A 12,855-nucleotide genomic window follows, 5' to 3' on the forward strand; every position below is an offset into this window, starting at 1 on the left:
TTACTAATCCAAGCATTTACCGCAGTAGACAAGGGGATCAATTCCTGTGCATAAGATAGGAGGTGCATCTCTTGTCTTTAGCAGTCCATCAGGAAGACTAATCCTGCCAATGTGAACATTTCATACATTATTCATCAAAATGGTTCAGTTTTCGTTTTTTGTTTGCCAATAATGTGTTATTAAACACTTAAAAGTTCAAAGGGAAATATATACTTGAGTGTGTGTAGGCTCAAGCAGTTCATGCTCATTTCTCCGAAGAGGTACGTATCCTTGACATTAAAATAGCAGATTCAGCTACAGACACCACAATAGAATGATTTCTCCTTACACTTTTCAATGCTGAAATTGAAAGAATAACCACCGATGAAGTCACAGATATTTTCGAAAAAGTGAGGACATGGCAAGGTTTACTACCAGTGTGAACAACCAGCGCTTTATTGCATTTAAGAATGCTATGTCAGTAATTGGGACTGACTACACAACAATTTTTTTATTGTCTGTATCAACAGACATGGAATGATGGAATTACAGGTAATGTAAGGAATGAGTTTCATTTAAGCCTTATTAAAAAATATCTCATTACTGGCAGCACATACACATGAAGCACCATGCTAACAGTCTGAACTGTACCATTTTCCTCAAGGCTATGGGGAGAAGGACTTCCCCAAAACAGATCACTTTTATGCAATAGTAACAAGGTTGGACTGGCAACCTCAATCGAAAGACTTTGGGTTATGTAAACCAAAGTTATTCAGAACAGTTCAACACATTCTTCATGCTAGATATACAAGACATATCTGAAAGCGATGGTAGTGGAAATCTAACAACTGTTAAAAGTAACAACACTTGGATAAGCGTCCAAGGATTATTACTGCAATGTGCCATTCATGGCCTATACGATTTAGATAAGCAATTCTATCATGTCCACTTTATTCTACAAAATTCCTTGACTTTTAATTTCTTATACTGATTTTTGAATGCAAACTCACAAGATTTACATTTAACTAACTTTTGGTGACAAAGGCGGCCGTGACTCTCATTCCTGACAGCAATTTACCCAATACCTGGTACTACTTTTCATAATGAAGGCTTTTCTTTGAGAAAAAAAAACATGTAACAAATTGTCTTTACATCTTGGCACCTTGTAAAGTGTTTTATACAAAAGTTTAATAGATTGACACCCCGTTATTATTCACTACTTCACTGATAAACTTTGAAAGTGTGACCCTGGAATTCATCATGCAACATATTTACTGTGGCAGGAGAAAACACTTTCAATAACTTTTTTTCTTCAAATGTATGAACCTTTTTAAGACAGCCAGAAAAGGCAGTGGTAGGATTACATAAGATGTGGGGAAAGTATCAAAACCAGTTTAACACAAAAACTGTACAAAATGATTTGATCAATGACAGATCAAAAAATGGTCAACTATGTTACAATGTAAAAGCAAAAGAATCCGGGATGTTCTCCCACATGTCAGCAGACGTCATCCAATAGTCTTAAAGCAAGGATAACCAATAAAATACATGTAGAGCATATTCTGCAAATCCATTACATACAGTAGTTTCTCCGAAGCTATTTTAGTATAGGTAATATAAAGCAGTTGAACAGAAAGCAAATGAGTTTTGACAAACAGGTATGCATTTATTCCTTTATGAGAACGATCTATAAAAATGGCCCTCATCCCTCCCCAATAAAGACAGAGGCTGACAGACACATTGGGATACATATGTACATTAAAATAAACCATTGTCTAAAAGAATAATTCTATATTTTTAAAAAGATACAGAATCAAGATCATGAAAGGGAAAGTGAAATTCGCTTTAAGTGAAGCCTGAGATTTTCTGTTGGTTCTAAAGCAAGGCTGCAAGATATCTTAAATGTAATGTTTCTTCCTTATTTTGTTGCTACAGTCTTTAGACTAAGCATGCAAGACATACATCTAAGTGCAACGGAGTGAAATGTATTCTTTTACATAATCATTCCCTAAAGGCTTTAACTGAGGTATGCATACTTAGTTTCTCATGCTGTTATCTTTACTCCTTTTTAGCTACACACGATGATAAGGAACTGATCTACCAGCTTCATATCCACATTTGAATACTGAACTAACTGGCAAAAGTATTAAGATTGCCTCTCGCAATCCCATGTGGTTACTACCTGCACATCATCAAGCTTGCCTGAATAGAATTTAAAACAACATAATATGTCAAAACCACCACAGACTGCCCTTGGTTTTTGAGAGAAAATATAGCTGTGCAAGAAAAGTAACTGCCTACTAAGACTGGAGAATCAAAACTGTGTGTGTGGATGCCGGTGTTAGTCCATTCCAAAACGGCAACGAAAAAATAAAAATTAAAAGAAATCAAACAAATATATATTCAAAGTTTGATGAGTCGACAAACATGCCACAATAATTTTCACTTTAAAAATAGTTAAAGAATGAATTCTAAGAATACCACTACATATTTTGGTTACAGTTTTGGAAGCTTTCTCTATCGCTCACAACAAATATTCTTTCCATGGTAGCCAATTTTATTCAATGCCCATTTGCTGTTCAAGGTGGACAATTACATTGTGGACGTCTTCTGAAACAGTTCTCAAGTGCGTACCCCAAAGTGTCCATTATTTGTTTTAAAGGTATCGAATATGGTCAATGTAGCGAAACATTAATTAAAATAACTTTGGTTCATAAATCTATTGGTCTTTTAAAAGTACTTAAAGGAGCGGTATTGTTAGCAATAACCCATTGTCTTGTCACTCCACTGTACATTCCTCCACCTCCTTTGATCAACAATAAGAGGATATTTGGCTTCATCAGATAAAGCATATAACAGAGAACATAATTTACCTTTGTATAATCTCTTTGGTAATTTTCGAAAAAAGGACAGAAAACTATAGATAAATCTCTTTAAAAAAAAAAAAACTTTGGATGTGAAATAAAAATATAAGCTAAAATTCTACATAAATAAGTGAATGAAGTGGCCGCAGAACAAAAAAGAAGTCTTTCAAGTGTGGCTGTGGTGTATGGAATACTGACTTACTAGAACTGTTTGATGTATGTATTGTTTGTTGCAAAGTTCAGTACCCTTATAAGGAAAGCTCTAGTCCTGTCACTTTGTTCCATTTGCTGTCTTCCTCCATTAACTGGCATGAAATTGCATAACAAACATAACCGCAGTGTAGAATTTGCAGAGCTGAATTAATTAACACATACATAATTGGGCCCAATCCCTATTAACTCCAATTACAAATTTAACCTGAATCTAATTTACAGATTAATATCAGCAAGCTGTACTAAATTTGTAAATACCGAGACCATCACCAGATACAGAAAGGTACTGTAATTAAATTACATATTTAGCTTGTAGCTTGCAAATTCATAAGAAGAAAATGTGTGTGTGTGTGTGTGTATAATAATTTGATAATCCTAGCCGTGTGTGAGATTCATTCGCTGGCACATTAAACAGTTGTTAAGCCACTGAAGGGCAGCCTTTCAAATCAAAAGAGTGAGCGTAGGATGTTTGGTTGTGCTGTGGATTTGATTGTGTTCCCATTATTGTCAAAATACTGCTTTGTGACATGAACCTGTGTTGCCTCATGCAATGTTCCTATGTCCAATTGTCTCTCAGTCTCAATTGTGCAGTACTTGAATATGCTAGATGGTGCATCCTCAGTATGCATCGTGCATCATGTTGGGGACCTTTTTTATATTAAAAAAAGAATCAAAATGGAATGATTGTGTGTGTTTAGACAAACCTTGGTCACCTTGGGTGGCACCTGGAATGAATGACAGGAACTATAAACAATTAAATGACATTCTGCTTCATATAATAAAAACACCTATTAACATTCATCATGAAGTACAGAAAATGTACAGCCTACTTGAGGCCGTGGGCCTTAGGAGAGGCCTGAGGTCAGAACTTAAAATGATGTGGTAGGAGCAAAGGAAAGGAAATACATTAAGAAAGTTTGGGATAATTATTCTGCCTCCTGTCTTCCCAATCCCTTGTACATTAATATACAGTAGTCCCCATCCCAAATGGAAGCAAAATAATTAAAGGCAGTGATAATCAAGTTAACATGCAGTACTGTGCAAATACGTTGTCCACTGGGATCCTTAAAATATCTGCAAATGTTTGACTTGCAGCTTCAAAGTACATGCTTAGTTTCGAACCTTCAGTCTCTTTGTTAGCAGGACTGCAGTCCAATTGCTGCTGCTAAGTGTGAGTAGGTGAATCCGTTTAACAAATTTACAACACTGATGTTGACTGCAAGAGAGGAAATTCCCAAGTACCAAACAAGTCCATCCAATGCACAGAGTACAAATTCCTTTTTTCAACAAAAAGTAGAAAAATCAAAAATACTCCCAAATGGGATACTTGATGGCACTAAGAGTTAACACGTCAGAATTGTCAAAATGGACTGTGTACCCTCCTGGCTGTACAATGGAGCGATCTCACAGTAATATTTGACTTGTTTTTCCAATCTTCATTCTCAGGACAGTGAAAATGTAGATGCTTATTCCAGGTCCTCATTTACAGGTTCGTCTTCATAATCTCGGTCTGGATCAAACTCTGGACTGTGATTGGCTGTTGTCACTAAGGACAGAGGACCTTCATTCTCATCTGGGTCTAATGGCTCTTCTTTCACGTGTACACTATGCCTGAAACAATGAAAATGCACCAGTTAATAAAAGGCTGTCCCAAAAATACTTCACGTATGTACTGATGCAGGAACAACAGAGAGGTACAGACACCACGATTAAAACAATGTCCAAAATCAGCAAGAATACAAAAATACAATTATACTGTTAAAAAACCTATTTCAAATGACATTTCTTAAAAGTGACTGTTTAAATAAAATGCAGGTTTCTTCTGTAACAGAAAGAGCTGGTGAAAATCTGCAGATAAATAGCTGAAATTACTAACACAAAAGTGGGGCAGTGAATTGTCAGGGCGGTGCGCTTAGAGAGGCTGGGCTAATCATTCCTTGCTGTGTGTTCTGCTTCTCTAGTTAACATGCAGAACCTGTGAGCTAACTCTCCAGAGGACGACCCCAAGCGAGGTTCCATCATTAATCAACTTCAAGCAAACATAGCAAAGAGACACCATGATACATGCTTTAAAGTCCAAATTAATGCATATTTTTACAAACTGCCAATAGGGAAAGAAAAGGCCTGCCAGGGAACAAAAAGGTAAAGGAAAAGGGTTGCTAAAGACAACAATATAATTCGAAGGCTGAGTCCTAACGAGGATAATAACACTGTCAGCTGTAAACAAGCCAAAACATGATCTCCTGCTCGTGGTGGGCAAAAGGATGCAGTCAGGAGATGAGATCTGCCAAAGTTCTCATTACAAACTAGCAGATGAATAGCACATTTGGGAGTGTGGTCTGATCCTACAACACAGACCTGATAACAAATGCATTGTTCCTCTTAAAACACTTACAAACCTTTTGCCAATGTAAATGTGTTTTGGAGTGATGCTTGTTATGTACAAAATGCAAAGGAGCAAACATGCCTAGGTACCATCGCCTTATCTCCTCTTGAGCACTGCAGCACAGTGCATCCTAATCTTCTACAATGTCATGTTACAAGGATTCAAAGTGTCAAGCGTCGAGCCACTGAACTGAGCAATAATTCTTTGTTTGTGTTGCTATTTAAGTGGCTGCTGCAGAGTGGGTGGCACAATACCCCAGTGGCCGAATTACTTAATATGCATCGCCCAGTGATGTGGCACTCAGTGCCATTCACGAGGCGGTGATTCAACATCAATACATTCCAAAATGATGTCTGCCCAACTTTGCAGGGGGACATGCTCCATGCAACTCGGAGAAGTCTTGAGTTGTTGGGCACATGCTCCCAGTATTTTACAAGTGCTTTAAGAAGAGGTCACTCGAGGAAGGCAGAAAATGCACATCACCCATTTATCAATCTCTTAAAGGCAGGCCACATGTAAGGACCTAACAGATGTGGACACTAAACCATCGTTTGTGGGAATTCCTCCACTGGAGATTTAGGGGTGGGGGGTGTGTGTGCAAAAGGGGGCGGCTAGGGCAGTCAGAATAAACTCCTGAATCATCTGTTGCAAGAGAGGCCTACTCTATCCCAGGCCTCCTGTTAATGTATGAATTTAGGTATATGTCATTTCTATAGTGTGAACCGAACCAAAAGGCAGTGGAGCGCTGGACATGGTCAAAGAAAAGCATAAAGTCCACAATTAACAGGAAAGGAAGATGGGTTGTCGATGGTTAATGCACTGTGATGTAATTTTCTTAAAGGAAATGTCTTCAAAGAACACTCCATCACAATACCTTAATCATCCACATCCCTCTGCCTCTCCCATTATTCACTGATTGTATGCTCCTCTATGACCATGTCCAGCGCTCTGCTGGATTTTGGGTAGGCTTGTTATCTACAAGCAATGATCCTTGAATGATGCCCAATGCTAGAGATGTGTCCCAGTGCCCATGCATTCTATATAGTGCATTTCCCAGTTTACTCGGAGACATACCCATGCAAATCATTTCACAATTTTCCACTAAGGAATTAAGTGGTAAGCTGATCTCTCATTTGAGGGAGGTGGACAAAGAACACAAATCCAGGAGATGGTTTGGTTCTAGATTTCCCTCCCTCCCACTCAAAGCTAGGCCACTAGGCTTCTGCACGTATGCAGTCTGCGTGGTTGATGTCTGGTACTACGGATTTGTGCGTGAGCCTCTTGATCACTCTGTATAGGAAAGATAGCTTCATTGTGTAAAAACGTACATTTTTAATGTGTACAGGGAGTAAGTAGTTTTCAATGGAATGAGCGTAGTTGTGAAATCCAATGCTATGGACACTGTAGTTATTTTCCAATTACCAAAGCAATACATTTTGGAAAGGTCATAAGTCAGTGGGGATAAAATTGTGAGTCTTTCGTTTGCACAATCAGTAGAAAAACATTTTTTAAGACTGAATTGATTTTTTTCCGGAATAAGAGCTAAACGTGTGGCCTAGTTTTTCAAACTTGGCAAAAGAACATGACAAATGTTGTGTATTATTTCCATTAAATTGAGGGAAAGGAGAGGAAAATTAAGTTTGAATGTACATTTACACACAGCAAAATCAGGAATGTGAGTGAAAGCTCCTTTGCAGTTAAGGCTTTAGAGAAATTCTTCCTTCTTGTTTGTGTTATAAAAGAAAGCTATCCAACAATCAAACATTCCCTTTGCCTCTGTGTTAATGTGAAAGAAGGCCGAAAATGTTAAACTAAGACCATTGAAGTCACCCTCCCCTCGCACCCCACTGTAAACAGAGAACGTGACAAGAAAGAAGTCAGCAAAATAGTTAGAAAGAGTGAAAGGCAAATGAATCGGGTAGAGTAAGCGGAGTTACTCACTGGTTCCCTACTGCTTTAAATCCAGAAGACATGTGCTTCTATAAAGAATTATTAACAAGGAAGAGATCTAAGGCAGAATGAGCATGCCTGTCTGTACAGGTAAGTGGGAAAGCCACGAAGCTGCCTTTGTTGCTGTGACTTCTCCCCAATGTGAAATAATTGACTGGGCTGAACCGAAAAATAGAAATGGACAACTGACTACTTCAATCCGAATTTACATCTCATATTATTCAAATGTTCTTATTGTTTCATAGTCCTTAACCAACATAATGTATTGAGAGAATCTATTACAAAGCACTAAAATGGTTAAAAAAAATAATGCTATCACCACAGCATATTTATAATAAAAAGTAGCCAATACACACTGAGCATCTTTCACTGGTCACAGCCTTCAAAAGACTTCTGGTGCGGAGAAGTAAAGATGCTGCATTTTCTTTCAAGTGAATGGGCCATGAAGAACAGGTAAAGACTGAAAACCCCATCTAAACAATAACAGCGCGACTCCCTTCTTCCGAGCAGTCCTAAGTGTGGGAGAAGATGAGCGGTTACGCTTTGCTTAGAACACCTGAACGGTAAGAAAGCCCCATACACCAAAGTGTTTTTGCGCTGGGAGATACTGCAACACTAGCTATACTGTGGGCTAGCAAGCAGGAGCTGTGGGCTGCGACTGTGCATTTTAGCTATCTTTTAGCGCGTTGTCACGCTGATTAAAAGCGCTGACACGCGTTCGTTTTTAAATTGCTTTTCTGTGTCTAACCTGCACTGAAATTTAACAGGTACCTCCTAACCCTTACTTTGCCTTCCAGGGACACAGCGGGGCTGGCTGGCAGCTTTTTCCATCTTAGGCGCCCAGCAGTGGCCGCCATCTTGGATTGGGCCGGTTCGCCCGACCCCACCCACGCCACTCCCCCCACGCTGCTCCTCTATTTAGGAGCATCTCACAGTCTCCCCAGCGATTGCGAGCAGCCCGGTGGCAGTGGGCTAGCAAGCAGGAGCTGTGGGCTGCGACTGTGCATTTTAGCTATCTTTTAGCGCGTTGTCACGCTGATTAAAAGCGCTGACACGCGTTCGTTTTTAAATTGCTTTTCTGTGTCTAACCTGCACTGAAATTTAACAGGTACCTCCTAACCCTTACTTTGCCTTCCAGGGACACAGCGGGGCTGGCTGGCAGCTTTTTCCATCTTAGGCGCCCAGCAGTGGCCGCCATCTTGGATTGGGCCGGTTCGCCCGACCCCACCCACGCCACTCCCCCCACGCTGCTCCTCTATTTAAACGTCCCCCATGTGTCAGCGCAGCGGACGAGCGCAGCGGGCGCGCCGTAGGCTCGCCGGAGTTAAGCCAGAGTCCTGCCCGTCTGCGCCCGTCCGCGGCAGGCCGGGGCTAGGGGCACCCCCCCTTGCCCATTTCCCTTTATATACATCCTCCTTTCTTCTTTCGCTATGGTCTCCTGGTACCGTCAGCCCGTCCACATCCGCACTACTGGCTCAGCTAGGTCTACTATGCCGTTCTCCCTTCTCACCCCCTTCCATTATCCCGGTCTGCCCTTCCCCCCCTCCGTCCGTTTCATGTACTCCGGCCTTTAACACCACGGCCACGCTACTAAACATCCGATCTGCTGTTAGCCATCAGTACGAACTATACGATTATATTGACACTCACAAACCAGATCTCCTGTTCTTAACGGAGACCTGGTTTAAGGCTGACTCCCTGCCCAACGTTTTAGCCGCACTTCCCCCTGGCTACTCGGCTCTTCGAGCAGACCGGCCAGAGGGCAGGAGAGGCGGTGGAGTGGCCCTGATAGCCCGCACTGACCTTCAGTTTCAGACTCTTCCCTCCCCCCCCATCCCCGAAGTGGACTACCTGGTCATCCGCTCCAATTCCCAATCCTCCCCTTTAACCTCTGTTCTAATTTATCGTCCCCCTCATCCCTCTCCCACTTTTGTCTCTAACTTCCAGGACATATTGGCAACGCTGGTAGTGAATAACTCTTCAGTGCTAGTCTTAGGTGACCTAAACTTCTGGCCTAATGACCCTGCCGAGAGCCCCTTGTCCAAAGACTTCACCGACCTTATGCTTAGTCTTAATTTCATTCCTCACATCCACAGCCCCACTCACGCTCAAGGCCACTCACTCGATCAGGTTTGGACCTTGAACATCCCTACCACTCCCCCCACCATTTCCCCTTGTCCCTGGTCTGATCATTTTTTAATTTCCTTTTCCCTTGCCTTAGCCCCCATTATCAAGCCTCCACTCCCTAAGAACACCTGGGCCAGAAAATGGGGCAAAGTCGATTTGCCATCCTTCTGCTCTTCGCTAGCCAGCACCAGCCCTGACCTCTCAGGCCTCGCCGCCCCTGTCCAACTGGACACCATTAACAACTGGTTGACCCATGCGGGCGACGCCTTCGCCCCCCTTAGACGTATCACGGTCAAGCGAGCCCACGCCGCCAACCGGTGGTTCACTCCCACTCTTAAGGAGAAAAAGCTGGCCGCACGTAGGGCAGAACGAGCATGGAGAAAAGCATACTGTCCCTCTCTAAAAACCATCTATCTCTCTGTGCTCAAGGAATATAAGCAGAGCATCCTTGATGCCAAGACCTTATTCTATTCTAATAGAATATTGTCAGCAGAGTCACAGTCGAAGGAAATTTTCGCCACAGTGCACGAGCTCGCGTCATCTAACAGAGTCTCGGCCTCTATTCCTCCCTCTCAATCTCTCTGTGACTCGCTCAACGACTTCTTTGTGGACAAGGTGATAAAGATTAAGGCCAATATCCCTCCCCCATCCCCTACTTTCACCAATCCTTCCCCCCCCTCTGCTTCCTCCAAACTCACCTCCATCCCCCCCTTGACCACAGCCACGCTTCTCCCCCTGCTTCACAGGGTGAAATCAGGTTCCCCCCTAGATTTCGCCCCCGCCCACATCTTGAGAGAAATCTTCCGAACATGCCCATCCCCTCCCCTCACACTTCTAAATGATTCCCTCAGTAATGGAGTGGTTCCCGCCCCCCACAAATTTGCAGCCGTTATTCCTATTCTAAAAAAGGCTGGTGCGGACCCTTCATCCCCTTCCAACTATCGTCCCATTTCCCTCCTTCCCTACCTGGCAAAGGTTCTAGAAACCCACGTCACCGCCACTCTGAGCTCCCACGTGGAAATCAACCACTGCCTTTCCCCTCGGCAGGCGGGCTTTCGCCCCCTCCATTCCACCGAAAAGGTAGTGGTCTCAGTTATGGACAGCCTACGCGAGGGCATTGACACCAATCTCCCTCAGGCCCTCATTCTTTTAGATCTGTACGCCGCTTTTTACACGGTGGACCATTCCACCTTACTTTCCCGTGTCAAGGCGGCGGGCATAGAGGGTCTAGCCTTCGCTTGGCTTGAGTCCTTTCTAAGCGGTAGAGCTCAGGCAGTCCATCTCACTGGCTTCACTGCGGCCTCCCACAAGGTGACGTGTGGGGTCCCCCAGGGTTCCTCACTCTCCCCCTTTTGTTTAACTTATACATTTTCCCCCTCATTTTTATGTTACAGCAGCTCGAGGTCACGGTGTACAACTACGCCGATGACCTCCAGCTTATTTTTAACCTTTCCCATTCCCCTTCATCCTTCCAGAATGTCCAATCTGTCATGTTGTTCATTCAGGATTGGATGAACTGCAACCACCTCAAACTCAATCCGGACAAGACTGAACTAGTCTTGACCGGAGGTGGTTGCAGTCCTTGGTCCCCTTCTCACTGGCCCTCCCCACTCGGCGCTCCCCCACTCCCGGTCCCCAAAGTCAAAACCCTTGGTATCTTCCTTAATCCCTCACTTTCTGTTCACTCACAGGTTAGTTCTGTTGTCTCCTCTTGTTTTTTCTCCCTCAGAACCATCAGGAAGATTTCTCGGTTTTTTTCACTCCCCGCCCTAAAGATCATAGTGCTGGCGATGGTGTTGTCGCGCCTCGATTACGGCAACATTATTTACAATGGCGCGCCTGCCTACGCCATTCACCGGCTGCAACTAGTGCAGAACCAGGCGGCCCGACTTATCTATGGCCTGCCTAAATATCATCGGGCCACCCCTTTACTGCAGGCACTGCACTGGCTGCCGGTGAAAGAGCGGGCCCTGTTCAAGCTCGGGTGCCTCACCTTTCAGGCTAGAATGGGCACTGCACCAGAGTTCATCTGCTCGGCTATCAAGCCTTACACCCCAGGGAGAGAGCTTCGCTCCTCTCACCTGGCCCTCTTAACTGTCCCCCGATTCAAAAAGAAAAGGGCTGGCGGCACTAAGTTTTCTGTTCTGGCCCCTGTGTTTTGGAACTCCCTGCCCGTGGCACTCCGTACAACACCCTCCTACACTGAATTTAGGAAAAACCTCAAAACCTTCCTCTTTTCTCGTGCTTTTGCTGCCTAATTTCTCCTCGTTTGCTATCCCCTCGCAATCTGAAGCGCCATGAAACCGCATGGTATAAGTGCGCTATATAAATGTTTTTAAATTCAAATTCAAATGCAACGTTCTAAGGCTCCTCAGAGAAATATGATACTAAGGGGTTGCTATGGCATCCTTTAACCAATTACATTTCTGAAAGTAATTTACTTTGATAGAGACACTTTAAAAATGTGTAAGTCTAATTACTATCATAGGCTTTTAGAACAGTTTATTAAGACAAGAAATTTAGAAAGTACTTTAAAATGACAAAATGTGTGATGATAGGTTTCTACGTAAGTTTTCGTTTCCACTTTCTCAAGTAGGTCATGGCAATAACTAACCAAAATTTAAATTCTCAAAAGAACTGAACAGAGGCAATAGCAGGAAACAAAGCCACAACCGAGGCAATGGAAGCATGGTCTAACCAGCCAACTGACTCCAAATAAGATTAGTTAAGCTGCCTTTCTTAAACTGGTTTCTATTTCTGGAATGTTCACACTGTCCACGCAGTTCTTATATCATCTATCGAAAATACTCATTAATATGAGTCTTTAAATTACCCCAAAGGCCGATTATATTCAAGTTTAGCAACCATTATGCGGGCATACAAAGCTCAAAGCTGATTGCTGTGTTCTCTTGCCTGAGTGTATAACTGGGAAAAGGAACTGACAGAAAAAGCTGAAAGAACGAGAGAGAAATATAGTATTAATGAAATACTGAGAACTTTGCATGGGGCAGACTTTCTTCAGGAGTCTCATGGTACGGGCCACTATGGTCACCTAGAACAGACAAGTATGATCCTAATTTTAACTTCCCTGCTGCCAATTAGTCTAGTTAATGTTTAGTGCAAATGGGTGTAGGTGTATATTAGTGTATGGTTACTTATAGAGTGGGAAATGTGGATACAACAGAACTGAGCACCCTACAAAGTTGGGGGGTACACAAGACTGATACTTTGTGTACTATGGTTTGCTGATACCTTCACTGAAGACACAACACAGTTGTGCTTGCAGACAATAAATATGTAGTGGGACTATTCTATAATTTTAAAGTGTCCATAGCT

The 12,855-nt window shown here is 42.7% G+C and overlaps 1 protein-coding gene across 23 annotated transcripts in view; it reads right to left on the bottom strand.

Annotated features, from left to right (window-relative positions):
• Positions 1-411: 411 nt before the first annotated feature.
• FOXP1 (forkhead box P1) overlaps positions 412-12,855 on the bottom strand; it is an 875,723-nt gene continuing 863,279 nt past the window's right edge. For 22 of the 23 annotated variants that reach the window (XM_086938895.1, XM_086938901.1, XM_086938902.1 and 19 more), the window contains one exon: positions 412-4,667. In XM_086938895.1, coding sequence (XP_086795021.1) covers positions 4,523-4,667 — 145 coding nt within the window. In that variant the 3' untranslated portion in view covers positions 412-4,522. The remainder of the gene's footprint in view (positions 4,668-12,855) is intronic. The other variant, XM_086938915.1, reaches the window with a different exon arrangement.

This window comes from Lissotriton vulgaris, chromosome 9, assembly GCF_964263255.1.
Source record: "Lissotriton vulgaris chromosome 9, aLisVul1.2, whole genome shotgun sequence".
Lineage (NCBI taxonomy): Eukaryota > Metazoa > Chordata > Amphibia > Caudata > Salamandridae > Lissotriton > Lissotriton vulgaris.